General features: G+C 44.2%; 1 protein-coding gene across 9 annotated transcripts in view; it reads right to left on the reverse strand.

The window, feature by feature from the left end:
• Positions 1-14,206, reverse strand: part of SPTLC3 (serine palmitoyltransferase long chain base subunit 3) — a 292,121-nt gene that overhangs the window by 70,472 nt on the left and 207,443 nt on the right. For all 9 annotated transcript variants that reach the window (XM_073339599.1, XM_073339595.1, XM_073339598.1 and 6 more), the window contains 3 exons: positions 10,504-10,695; positions 7,783-7,937; positions 2,136-2,284 (listed from right to left, as the gene is read on the reverse strand). In XM_073339599.1, the coding sequence (XP_073195700.1) occupies positions 2,136-2,284; positions 7,783-7,937; positions 10,504-10,695 (496 nt within the window). The remainder of the gene's footprint in view (positions 1-2,135; positions 2,285-7,782; positions 7,938-10,503; positions 10,696-14,206) is intronic.

Below are 14,206 nucleotides of genomic sequence, written 5' to 3' on the forward strand. Positions count from 1 at the left end.
TCGTTTTGCGGATACAGACTGACACGGCTGCTACTCTGAAACCTTACACATGTGTGTGACTTCCACGGCACTATTTGTGCTCACACACACATGCTTGCGTGCTTTCCTGGTCTGGGACCATAAAGAGTCTATAGTGTTAGTTATTATACCTCAATTTATGAATACTTCAAGTACTTAAGTTCAACCAAACTAAATCGTTTTGAAAAAATGCTTCTTGCCCAACCTTATTACGATGAAGGTGATAAAAAAATTAAAATTATTTCACTCAAAAAGTCAAACGAAAAATATTACTCATCCTAAGTGGGTGAGTAAATAATTCAAGTTCTGTAAAGTTGCTTTAGTATTAACTAGCACAGAGTTAAAGCAGCACTACAGATATAACACCAAATGATCTAAACCCATCCTTATACCTCCTTTTCCTACTTTTTTAACCCATTTCCGCCTTCTGCTCACTGTAACTCTCCCTCTGAAAGGCTGTACATTTTAGAGGAAATTATGAATGCAAGAGATCTGGGTTCCCTTTTAATGCTTATTAAAAATAGCTAGAATCCCTAAAAACAAGTGCCTCATCTTCCCAGCCATCAGCATTTCCAACAGGAAAGAAATCAAAGGTTTCAGAGTAACAGCTGTGTTAGTCTGTATTCGCAAAAAGAAAAGGAGTACTTGTGGCACCTTAGAGACTAACCGTGCTGGCTGCTTCCTGCAGCTCCCATTGGCCTGGTATGGCAAGCCGTGGCCAGTGGGAGATGCGATCAGCTGAACCTGCAGACGCTGCAGGAAAACAAACTGTCCAGACCTGCCAGCGGATTTCCCTGATGGGCCGCGTGCCAAAGGTTGCCGATCCCTGGTATAGGGACAGTAGAGGGAGTGGAGCCTAGGGGCTGTTGATCAAGGTGTCCACTGTGTGACCTTTGTATACCTGCACATGTGCAGAAGGGACTCCTGGCCGGAGAAGCGCAGGTCTCAAAGTCCTGTTATGGTTATGATTCATGTGAAGGGTACTGTTTACCTGTCAATAACTCCATCATGTTCTGTAGTGATTGGTAAATTGTTAATCAGTTGTTAATATATATATTGTATATACTGTTACCAATTCTTTGGCATTATCTGGCTCGGCATTATCTGCTAGCTAGGTTCTGCCACTGTGACTCTGCCTAACCAACAGAGTTACAGTGTTTATGATTTCATTTCTAGAATAAACGTGATTGTTTAAATACTAACCAAAGACTCCAGAACTGGATATCTGAAACCAGGTGGATAGCAGGAGGAACCCGCCAAGAAGCAGTATTGCTTGGGAAGGGAAGGGCCTAGTAATGCCGCCAACAAGCACATTTTTCCCCTGCAGTCAGACCCTTGTGGAAAATTGAAATTTGTCAGAAAAATTGATGTTTTCCCACAAATGTTTTTGATTTTTTGCAAAAAAAAAAAAAAAAAGGCATTTTCCATTGGAAAATTATTCGGATAGAAAATTCTTGACCATTTCATAATCAGCAGGAACACTGAGCAGATCAAGAGATTTCAGGCTCCCATGAATACACACTGCTAGTCAGGTTTCTGTCCAAACTTTTTAGTATGATAACTATGACCATTAACAGAGATCTCCAGAGGAGACAACAACAACTGATAACCAAAAACTCTGGAGACTTGCAAGTTATAACATGTAAAGTCATGCACGTTACCAAAATTAGTCAAAACAGCTTTGAAAAGGCACTACAGGCTCTCTTTGCAATCAGCAGTAGCTGACAGCAGAAATGGGTAAGGTTAGCATGCCTTAGTTCTATATTTTTGCACTACCCGCATCATACATAAAAGAGTTCCAGAAGACTATTTCTGCACAGCCAGCCCGGCAGGGAAAGAGCTTCTGAATAGCAATGCAATTGGAGTTGCTTTCAGATGGAGACAGATGCACCTTTCTTGGATGATAAGCTAGCACATGGGACAAAAATCTACTCAAGCTTTTTAACAATTACATAATATTGAAAAGAAATTAACATTCCTTTTAATAGCCAAGCAAGGAATAGTTAACAAGCATAGAATCTTACAAGTATCCAGTTTCATCATAGCATCTGTGACAATAGAACAACCCATCTAGCAATAGAAACCATAGCAGCAATTTAGCCGTTTATTCCACTTACCCATTTCCTGCCTGGTACTGCATACTCCTGTCCCATAGTTCTGTAATTCATCTGCCACTGTTTTCAAAGCATTAGCATCTGTTTCTGCAAAGCCAAGGTAGTTATAAGAACCCATGTTGATTACATCCTTGATAGTTCTTCCAGTAAACCTACAATTAAAGCAGATTTTAAAGAAGAAGGCAATAAATAAATAAGTATTTATCCATCAAGTTTTGTTTTATTGCCATATTCCAACTTGGGAAATTACATTCTGTATACTTATAGTTTCCAATTGTTTTCTACTTCACTGGGTCAAAAGCGGAGGTCACTTACTGTAACTGGAGGTTCTTTGAGATGTCGGGTGCACATGTGCGCCATGTAGCTGAACTGAAGTTTTTTCCAAGCAATGTCTGTTGGCCCACACATGCACGGTATGCCTCCTTGTCCTCCCGACCAAAGGTATAAGGGACAGCGCAGGTCAATACCACTCCCGTTCCTATTCGTACTGCAATGTGGTCAAGTCCCAAGCAGAGGGGATGGAGAATAAGTAGTGGAACAGAGATAGGGACCACATATCTCAAAGAACCTCCAGTTACAGTAAGTAACCTCCTCCTCCTCCTCTTCAAGTGATGGTCCCTATGTGTATTTCACACATGGGTGACCTGTAATCAGTGATCAGTGTGGTGATGGATGCAAGGAGGCTACTGGCAGAGTCATTTGCAATACAGCTCGTCCCACACCCTTGTTCGTGGCTACTGCATGATCCAGGGCATAGTGCGTTGTGAATGTGTGTATGAAATGCCATGCTGTGTCTTTGCAGATGTCTTGCCACAGAACATCCGCTAATCATAGAATCATAGAATATCAGGGTTGGAAGGGACCTCAGGAGGTCATCTAGTCCAACCCCCTGCTCAAAGCAGGACCAATCCCCAACTAAATCATCCCAGCCAGGGCTTTGTCAAGCCTGTGAAGTGGAGGAAGTGGCTTGTGCCCATGTAGAATTGTAATGCCCCTGGGAGTAAGCTGTAATGCTCCCAGGAGAGGGGAGGTTTGATATCTTGTAGCATTCCAGTATGCAGCCTGAGACCCACTTGGAGATTCTCTGTGGGGATATGGTTTGGCCCCTTGATTTTTTCTGCTAGGGCTACGAAGAGTGGTGAAGACTTTTGAAAGGGTTTAGTTCTTTGTAGGTAGAATGCCAGGGCCCGAATGACATCAAGGGAGTGTAGTCTCTTGTCTGTAGGGGAAGCATGTGGTTTTGGGCAGAACACAGGCAAGTGGATGGAATCAGATGGAATTCTGACACAATCTTGGGGAGAAATTTGGGGTGTAGTCTCAAGGAAACTTTGTCTTTATGGAATACTGTGTCAGAAGGGCCAGCCACCATGGCTGCTAGTTTACTGATCCTTTGGACACAACCTGGCCACTTTTATGAAAAGAATGGGCCATGGTATAAGTTGCCATAGGTTCAAGAGGTAGTCTCATGAGGGCTGAGAGGACGAGGTTAAGGTTCCTCTGAGGTGTGGGTTTGGTGAACAGTGGGAAGGTTTTGAGCAGGCCTTTCATGAATCGTACCATCTTGGGTATGTAGAGATGGAGCATCTGTCCACTGGGGGAAGGAAGGCCACCAAGATGTACATAGATAGAGCTGAGAGCTGAACCCAATGTTTTTAGGGAAAGGAAATAATCTAGGATGACCAGAATGCTCACTGTGTCTGGTGAATGGTGGTGGTGGCAGGCCCACTTCAGGAAGTGACACCACTTGGCTTGATAGCATGTTTTGGTTGATTCTTTTTTGCTCTGGTTAAGGATCTGCTGCACTGGCGTGGAACATGCACGATCTATGTCAGACGCCCATCCAAACACAAGGGTGTGAGGTGAAGTGTGCCCAGACGGGGATGTTTGAACCTGCCCTGATCTTGAGTGAGAAGATCTGGGGACAACTGGAGCCTGACTGATGCACAGGTGGAGCGCTTCATGAGGTCTGTGAACCAGAACGGTCAGGGATGGTAGGGTGCTGTGAGGATGATGGTGGCTCTGTCCCGATGCACTCTCCTGGGAACCTGAAGCAACAGGGGAATGGGGGCGGGGATGGGGGAGAAGCATATTGTAGGTGGCCCATCCATGACAGCAGGAGAGCATTGCCCTGAGAGTCTCTTCCCACAGTGCCCCAGAGCAATACAGGGAGAGCTTCCAATTTGCATATGACATAAAGAGATCCCAGTTGGGGGTACCCCACCATGTGTAGAGGTTGGTCAGTAATGCATCCTGTAGTTCCCATTCGGGATCAATGTGGAAAGTACTGCTCAGTGTGTCTGCCAGGGAATTCTGGGAGCCCAGGAGATATGCAACTTTTGAGGTCACCTGGTTTCTGATGCACCAGTTCCACAGTCTGACCAACTCCGAGCAGAGGGAGCGAGATTCAGCCCCTCCTTGTTTGTTGATGTATGCCACCGTGGCAATGTTGTCTGAAAAGATTTGTATGTGGAGAGCATGTCAGAGGGGAAGAAAGGCTTTGCAGGTGAGGCAGACTGCCCTGAGCTCCAGCACATTTGTGTGTTTCCTGACTTCCCATGGAGTCCACGTGTCCTGCATTGTTTGGTGGTCCAGGTGGGCACCCCATCCCATAAAGGAGATGTCTGTCATGATGGTGGCCTTTGGAGCGGGAGGGCTGAAGGGGGTCCCACTCATGACCTTGGATGGACTGGATCACCAAGCAAGAGGGGTCAGAATGTCCAAGGGGACAGTGACTCTGGATTCGATGTGATCCCTGTTTGGCTTGTAGGTCAGGAGGAGCCAAGTCTGTAGGCACTGCATGTGGAGTCTTGCAAAGGGCATCATGTAGGTACAGGCTGCCATGTGCCCCACGAGGAGAGGCACTGGTGGACTGTCGTGCGGGGCTAGCGGCAAATGTGAGCATTTAGGGAGCTCACTGTGGCAAAGCCTTCTGCCAGGAGGAAGGCCCATGCAACAACTGAGTCCAGTCTCATCTCTGTAAAACTTATAATCTGTGTAGGTGACAAAATGGACTTGTCTTCATTCATGCAGATTCCTAGGGAGGCCAAAAGTCTTTGAAGAGATTGGGTCATGGAGACAACTTCTTGTCATGATTGTCCCACTAGGAGCAAATTGTCCAGGTAAGGGAATACTGTGGTACCCTGGTGTCTCATTTGAGCCGCTATGATCGTGAATACCTTTGTAACCATCTGCAGTACCCACTACGCGGAAAGGAAGAAAACAAAACTGGAAGTGTCAATGTCCCACCTTGAAACAAAGGAACTGCCTGTGGAACAGGTGGATGTCTACATGGAGGTATGCATCTTTCATGTGAAGAACCGTGCACCAAGCTTCCTCGTGGACAGAGGAAATCGATGCCAATATGATCATGGAGAATTTCAGCTTCCTGATGCATGTAATTTAGCTGTTGAAGGTCCAGGATGGATCTCTGGCCTATGCCTTTTTTTGGGATGAGGAAACATGATGAATAGAATTCTTTCGTTTAGGATTGTGGGGGGAAGCCCTCTTTCACACCCTTGTAGAGCAGGGAGTTGGTTTCCCACTGAAGAATCAATTGGTGGGAGAGATTCTGGGTGTCTTCAGGTTGCCCATGGAGACTACGAAGGGACCCGGTTTCACAGTCAGGCCTGTTCTGTCCATGTGATGTCGAGGTGGCACCATCGGAGTATTCGGAGCTGCACTCGTAGACGCGCACTCTAAGAGTCCTGATACCAAGGTCACTGGCATTACTGATGGATCCTGCTTCTTCTTTGTCTTACCCTCCAGATGTGGGGTCGTTGGCACTGCTTCCGCAGGGTCCATGCGTGACACCTCACCCGACCTGGTATAACTTGAGGAGGGAACACATCTCTTATGAGCAGTACGTTGCAGGGATCTGCTCTTGTGCCCGTGAGAGTGTTTTTTTCTCTCATGGTGGACTTGTCCTTACTTTTCAGTGTTGGCGGTTACACACCATGGCTTGTGCTTGGAGAGGCACTGCTGGGTTATGGCAGCTGCTGTACAGGGGGGTCTCCCTGGCCAGGATCTGAGTGCATTCAGGGCCTCATCGCCTCTTCCATCAGGAACTTGCAGAGATGGAGCTCACAGGCCTTTCTGGTTCTGGGCGGGAAGGACTTACAGATGGTACACTTTGCTGAGATGTGTGCTTCTCCCAGCCAGTATAGGCACAATCACTAATAGAAAAAGAACGAGGGCAGGAGACGCAGTTCTTGAAGCCTGGGATCCTAGACGTAGTCCATCAGTGACGGTGGGTTGAGTGCCCTGACTTGGGAGTGCTTCTACTAAACTACAACTATATCTACTATATTAACTATCCTAACTAAGCTATAGAGTAAAATTAAGTCTAAATTATTTACAGTAGAGAAAGGCAAGTCTCTCATCTGGTAAGAGCAAAGGAGGATCAGGGTTCCAAATCAGTCCATGTGGCAGTAAGAGGGAACTGGAGTGGCATTGCCTGGTACTGCCCCATATACCTTCAGTTGGGAGCATGAGGAGATGTACCGCACATGTGAGGGTCAACAGACACTGCGTGTGCAGCCATGTGTGGAATACACACAGGGCCCATCACTTGAAGAAGAACTGTTGGCTTCCACACAATGTTTGCCACATTCCATCCTACAGATGACTGCATTTCAGGGTCGAGTGAAACAGTGCCTGTATATATTTGAAAATTGCCTTTAGGATTGTTTAGCAGGAACAATGTACATTTGACATATGCTTATCTGCTTCCCAACTCTGTTGGACCATCAGAGGCATGGCTTCCATCAAGCTGTATTAAGAGAGCCAATACCAGAGGAACAACCATGCATCATTCATTGGAAAAAAGAATAAGGAGACATGTCAATGTAATTTCAATAATTTGAAAAATAATCCATAAAACCCACATGCTGCAACACACCCAATATCTTTCTAATACGTGTGCTTACTTTTTCAAAATATTTCAGCAACCATAGTATAAACAGAGACACTACATCGTTTTCACTGTAGTGCATTTCTACCTCAATTTCAATAGAGTGAAGCTGAGTGTATATAAAGCTTTCAATTCCAAGCTTGGAATTCAATACCAAAGAATTGGTACAGATCCTTGTGTGTAAATCAGAAGTCTCATCTACACAGCACAAGCAATCATTTTTACAACTGTGCTTAAGAAAGGCTTAAACCAAACTGGGTTATAAGAGAGTTTGGCCAAGCAGTGTGGATGGGTCCAAACTATGTTATAAATGCCTTTAAATCTCTTTTAGGTTTTTACCTGGATTAAAGCAATTTTTTTTTAAAAAAGCCCATTTGCAACATAATTTGGCCTCCTTCCATGCTGCCCACCCAAACAGTGTTTAGAAGCACAGTGCTCGATCTTCAGCTGGTGTAGAACCACTGACGTTAATGGATGAAGTGTTAAATGCTGTTGTTTGCCCTTTGTAGATGGGTCAGAAGTAGAAAACTACTATTTTTGTAAAACCAGTAAATCTACAATTAAAGCAGATTTTAGAGAAGGGGCAATATATAAATAAACAAATAAATATTTACCAATCCAGTTTTGTTCTGTTGCCATATTCCAACTTGAGAAATGACATTCTGCATACTTATATTCCCATTATAGCTTTCTACTTCCCTGGCTAAAAAACTGTTGGTTGCTACCTGTAGCCTGACCCACCTAAATGTCCAGTTGAAATCATCTGTAATACGTTCCATCAGGTCAAACTGTGGCCCTGGGACACTGCAGATTGGACGGTTCCAATTATCTCGTATTCTCATGTAGAGGTTTCTTGTGTAAAAGTTCTCAAAATCTTGATAAAGTGGCACAAAATCCTGGTTTGAAAAAAAATACAGGGTTACATTTCTAGGGAAGTCACCATCTTATGTACTTTATTATTTAAATTAAAAAGGCAGACTAATTCATTAAGAAACTGGTAGTAATACAAGCCTAGTAGCAGAGAACTCACAAAAGGGTCTAATATTCTGAAAGCTCATACCAGGAGGAGACGTCATGCCAGATACACATTGTGAAAGTTATTTTGAAAATAGAGAGGTTCATTATAATGCAGAGCTTCTAGCAAATGTGGGATAAAAAGCAAATCATAATCCATAAGAAAATGGATTCATTAGATATAACCCGAAAACCTACAGTGATTTATTTTGATATTGTCAGCCTAGACTAGAAGTTCCCACCTCAGTTTATACATGCCTTCTTCTTGTAGGGCGTTGACTTTGGTTGACAAATACTTAACCATGGGTTATATATATGTTGTACCACAGTCATACTAGTTAGCAAATACATACATATGAAATATTAGAATTAACAGAATACACAATGGTGTGGTAAAAAGGTTTTACTGAAATGTTTAGGATCATCATTATTCACAAGTGGCCAAATCACAGAGGACATATCAAAAGTGTGATAATGAACTCTTTATATCCTGCTACTTCATTACGTAGCTTATGCTGCTTTTTAAAAAAACCAAAACCTTACAAAACCCACCCCCCATTTTAGGGACAGAAACATCTTCCAGATTTTTTGAATGGAGTTGGTATTTTTTTTTGTATCTTTCCTCCCGTAGCTCCCGGTCCCTTGACTCAAACTACAGAGAGCTCAGAAGAAGAAGGAAATTATAAACTAATCAATTTTAAATCCATACTAATGATTATAAAATAGCTTTTCTGTGTATCACAATGCCATGACTTTAGGGTCACGTATCTTGGGCCTACCAGGGAAAGAAACAATTCTTGGGTGTCTTGTTGGAACATGGGGATCCCTCACTTATTTCTAGCCCTGATCATTCACAAGGCTTTGAGTGGTAAACCTGCCACCAGTCCAAAAATGAATATGGTCAGTCTTGGCCCTCAGACAATGTAATTTTGGGGAGGGGACAGATGAAGAAGGAAACATTTGTGATAATATATGGCCCATATTTGAAAGCTGCTCAGATTGTTAGAAATAGTGCCCTCATGGGAATCTAAGGGATCAAGCATGAATTGATCATCTGTAGCTGCTTGGGATCATTCATGCTTCCACTTCCTCTGGCAGGTCTGCTTTAAATTGTCTGGATCAGTATCAAACAGACTGGTATTCAATATGGATATGGTCAGTTTAAAGCAGACCTGCCAGAGGAGATTGAAGCATGCATCTAAGGCAAACTGTTTTTGTTTTGTAGCTGGAGCAGAAGAATCAGACTAATTTATGATCTACTTGGCAAACACACACCCTGGGATGGGAATCTGCCAAACTACTCTCTGTGGAGTAGTGAGAGGCAGCACGACAAAGGTCTCAGTTTTAAAAGGGGATAGTATCATAATATTGTCATTATTGTACACTGTATATCAACAGTACTCCAGTGTATTCCCCAAAACTATGCGGGGGTATCATTTATGCATGTGTTAGCATAACAGACTTAGGGTGACAGCAATCCCCAAATTATCCAGGAATAGCGCTCCAGTTTCCAACAATTCTTATAAATCAGGGTTTTATATTTTGGCATCACAGCTTATTTTCTGCTTGATGGCTACCTATGTGTGAACTTCATTTGTATTTACCATCTCCTGTGTTTATAGGAAGAGAACAAGTCACGGTTTTAAAATAGCAGTTTGCTAAGAACTTTTTAAAATACATATTCTTAGGTTAAAAATGTTGATTACTATGCTAAAGAATACCATACGCCTGAGCTTTGTTCTTTCAAGACATATTTTAGCTTTCAAGCAAATATAAAGCTCTTGATCATGCAAATTGCCACCCCCTCTCCTTCTATTATTATGGGCTGTTATGAACAAAATTTCTTTTTGGACAGATAGAAGAGGAAACCCAGCTCCTGGAGAGGCCAGCCAGATGGATTTGTTAGTGTAATGAGAAAAGATAAGAAACAGAGCTACTGGGTATGCCAGGAGTTTAATATATGAGCGTACACTTGGAGATTGCCTCGACTCCTGTCTCAAGGCAAGGTCAAGCAACCAGTCGGAACGGGCAAGGAGATTGGGGGAGGGGAGGTATAAGACACACTAAAAGCCAAAGAAAAGCCCGACCTTGGCCAGAACACAACCTCACTCCTTACCCTTCCCATGGGATACAAAAAAGGTGGTACCAAAGCCCCCAGACTCACGACCCTCCAAAACGGAACATGACCATAAATTGTAAGAGGTGGGTCCAGGGGCATGCACTACAGGTATAATTAAGCCTGCTAAGAAGGAGGAAGTGGGAAAAACAGAGAAGGGAAGGCTCTGCAGTGTACAGAGCTATGGATATGCTTGCTTGATTAACCCCAATAAACATCTCATTGCTTGCACTTCAGATTTCTGGTCTTCTGCTTTCTGTCTGCATGACAGGAACCAGGAGAGGGTGAAGGGAAAGCCCTTAACACAATACAATAACTTTTTTCATACATACTTTCTGTTCTTCTCTTTCTGCAGCAAGGCTACATCTTTCTAGTCCACAGGCTCTCATAAAATCTCGCAGGTAGCCAAATATTGTTCCAACGCCAAAACCCACGTAAGTCAAAACAGCAACATACATTGGTGCTTGTTCAAAGTGTTCATTAAATGGCCTTTTGTAGAGACCTCCATTTGATATGCCGTTTTTCTGAAAATACAAAATAAGAATCTGTGATTAAAACATTTCAACTGGCTTTAAAACCAAAAATAATTTGCTTCAAGACCTCAGGATTTTAGGTGCAATCTCTTCCTATAATGTAGCATGGATTAGCAGAGGTGTATCATCACAGCATTAGACCTGGCAAATCCTAAATTTAAGGAGGATTACTTCTTATGCTGTAGTCATTGTTATAGGTTCTAGAAATAAGACAAGCAATAACAAGAAAGGGGGCAACCGGGGCTTGTAACTTGAGTTAGCTTACAAAATTGAGATTGCAGAATCTGCCAGTGTTGAAATCAAGGGCTGTTATTTGTGTCCATTTAATAAAATTTAATTTTTTCCTGTGTATAGAAAAGATACTTCCGCTGGACCCTGACTGAAGGCTTTGCAGGCACCAAGAGAAATGCATAGATCCGCTTAAAAAATTAGCAGAAAGGGCAAAAATCAATAATGGTGCTAATACTGCTGATGCTCGATTCTATTTATGAAAATTTTATAATTTTTACTTGAAAGACAGAGAGAATGAATTCTAGCTATAAACACATACACATATATTTTATATACACACACAAACACTGATTTGCTCTTGAGGAATTTGCCTCTACCTCATGTTGGGATTGTAAGGTTACAATCCAACCCTTCGTTTATAAATGTAACAAATTTTGGGTCACAAGTCACTGAATTACTAAACATCCAAGATGAAGGTTTGACAGGCTTAAATCAATACTAATCAAAATTGATATAGCAACATGATCAGAAATATGGATCTTATCAATACCTACAGTTTCTATCTGTGCTGCGAAGAGTATGGAAATTCAGAAGAATATCTAGCAGGTAGTGAGGCAGTGTGACCTTTCTTCAAGCCAGAAGGGGAGGAACCACCCTCTGTGCACAAGTGGGCGGAGCCAGGCCTCCCTCGCCCCTCCCGCTGGAAGTACTTCACTGGGACAGGAAGTATAAAGGGCGGGGCCTCCTGCTCATTTGGGGCCAAGACACCAAAGGAGGCAGATGAACCCTGCTTGCTCCCGGATGCTGACCCTGCTGCTGAACCCAGTGATGCTCTGCCCACCGGGGAGCCCACTTCTGCCACAGACCTGCTGGGACTGCCACAGGCCACCGACCCAGAGGAGGCAGAGGACACCCTGCTGTTCCACGTACACCCCAAGGGGAGGGGAGGAAGTGGCCCAGAGACAGTAAACCTTAGACTGGCTGCAGCTTCGCCTGAGGCACGGCCAGCGTGTTGTGGTTGGGATCCTCGCTGACTCAGTGGCAAACTACTCCGCCACCCTACACCTGAGGTTTCCTCTGGCTCTGCTACAAGAGCCCAGAACAGATTGACTACTGGGTTTGCTATCTCTGCCTCCATAGGCCAGCGCTAATTGACTGGTGGGGTTGCTCCGCCCTGGGCCGAAGGGCTTGGAGCTGTTTAATGCTAGTGTTGGCCCGGACCCCTGCCCCAAGGGCCCCGAGGCCATCGACTAAGGTGGGTGCCGCACCTGCTTGAAATGTCCAAGGGCCCTAGACGGTTGGCTGCACAGCCCGTTAAAACGGTTGGGATGGTAACGCCTATGCTGATTCCCCTGATATGGGGTGGAGGCCCTGACAACGAAGCGAGGTGGTGGTGCCTCCCTCCGACCCAGAGGGAGAGGGACACCTGCCCCACCACTACAAGCCTCAAACATGTTGAGTGAACTGGAAGATTAAAAAACAAAACCAAAAAAAAAACCCCCCATATTCCCACTAGGTCAGGTTTAAATGTTGCAAAGTGTTCTGCATTCTTCAATGTATGTAAAGTATGTATTGTATGAGTCTTCACGATGGGTTTATTTGTTCCTCATTCCAGGGTTACACATTGCCAATACTGACTCATGGCCAAAGCTATTGTACCATGGTACCATCCACTCCAGCATGGTCACATACGTGGGTCAGCTGCACATTGTGATTAACTGTGTGAAAATTAAAGGATGAGTACTGAGGTGTGGCCTCCAACCATGAAGGTCAGCCTTAGCAACACCAATGGAGATCTCCATGCCATGTTCTGAAATTGATAAAGCCTACCACAAGCTAAGGCTAGGCGGTTTGTGGGCTACATGACAAGCACAGCAGATCTAAGTGAAAACATACTTCTATTCATAGAATCAGAATCATAGAATCAGAATATGAGGGCTGGAAGGGACCTCAGGAGGTCATCTAGTCCAACCCCCTGCTCAAAGCAGGACCAATCCCCAACTATTGTCACCTTATTTCTCAGAGCAGGGACACAAGGCTAGCAGCTTTGAAGGAGCCATCCTCTCCTTCCCCCACAGCTGTGGCATTATATTTAAAACTTGTGTAGTGGTGGCAGTTGAAACCCAATCATAGAATCATAGAATATCAGGGTTGGAAGGGACTTCAGGAGGTCATCTAGTCCAACCCCCTGCTCAAAGCAGGACCGATCCCCAATTAAATCATCCCAGCCAGGGCTTTGACAAGCCTGACCTTAAAAACTTCTAAGGAAGGAGATTCCACCACCTCCCTAGGTAACACATTCCAGTGTTTCACCACCCTCCTACTGAAAAAGTTTTTCCTAATATCCAACCTAAATCTCCCCCACTGTAACTTGAGACCATTACTCCTTGTCCTGTCATCTGCTACCACTGAGAATAGTCTAGATCCATCCTCTTTGGAACCACCTTTCAGGTAGTGGAAAGCAGCTATCAAATCTCCCCTCATTCTTCTCTTCTGTAGACTAAACAATCCCAGTTCCCTCAGCCTCTCCTCGTAAGTCATGTGTTCCAGTCCCCTAATCATTTTTGTTGCCCTCTGCTGGACTCTCTCCAATTTTTCCACATCCTTCTTGTAGTGTGGGGCCCAAAACTGGACACAGTACTCCAGATGAGGCCTCACCAATGTCAAATAGAGGGGAATGATCACGTCCCTCGATCTGCTAGCAATGCCCCTACCTATAGAGCCCAAAATGTCATTGGCCTTCTTGGCTACAAGGGCACACTGTTGACTCATATCCAGCTTCTCGTTCACTGTAACCCCTAGGTCCTTTTCTGCAGAACTGCTGCCGAGCCATTCGGTCCCTAGTCTGTAGCGGTGCATTGGATTCTTCCATCCTAAGTGCAGGACTCTGCACTTGTCTTTGTTGAACCTCATCAGATTTCTTTTGGCCCAATCCTCCAATTTGTCTAGGTCCCTCTGTATCCTATCCCAACCCTCCAGCGTATCTACCACTCCTCCCAGTTTAGTGTCGTCTGCAAACTTGCTGAGGGTGCAATCCACACCATCCTCCAGATCATTAATGAATGTCATGCAGCTTTTCACATCTCCAATTCTCTTCCTCTGTGCTGCAACTCCATGGCTTCAGACTAATCTGGGTCCCTCCAAGGTTGAGCCATCTCCAAGCTGGCCTGATCACAATCACAAAAATATGAAAGAGAGAAAACCTAGGAGAAATGATCCAGTAGGAAATGGGAATATTCAGCCATTGGTAGAGAACGCATTGGCTAAAGCT

The sequence above is a fragment of the Lepidochelys kempii genome, chromosome 3 (genome assembly GCF_965140265.1).
Source record: "Lepidochelys kempii isolate rLepKem1 chromosome 3, rLepKem1.hap2, whole genome shotgun sequence".
In the NCBI taxonomy this organism is placed as follows: Eukaryota; Metazoa; Chordata; order Testudines; family Cheloniidae; genus Lepidochelys; species Lepidochelys kempii.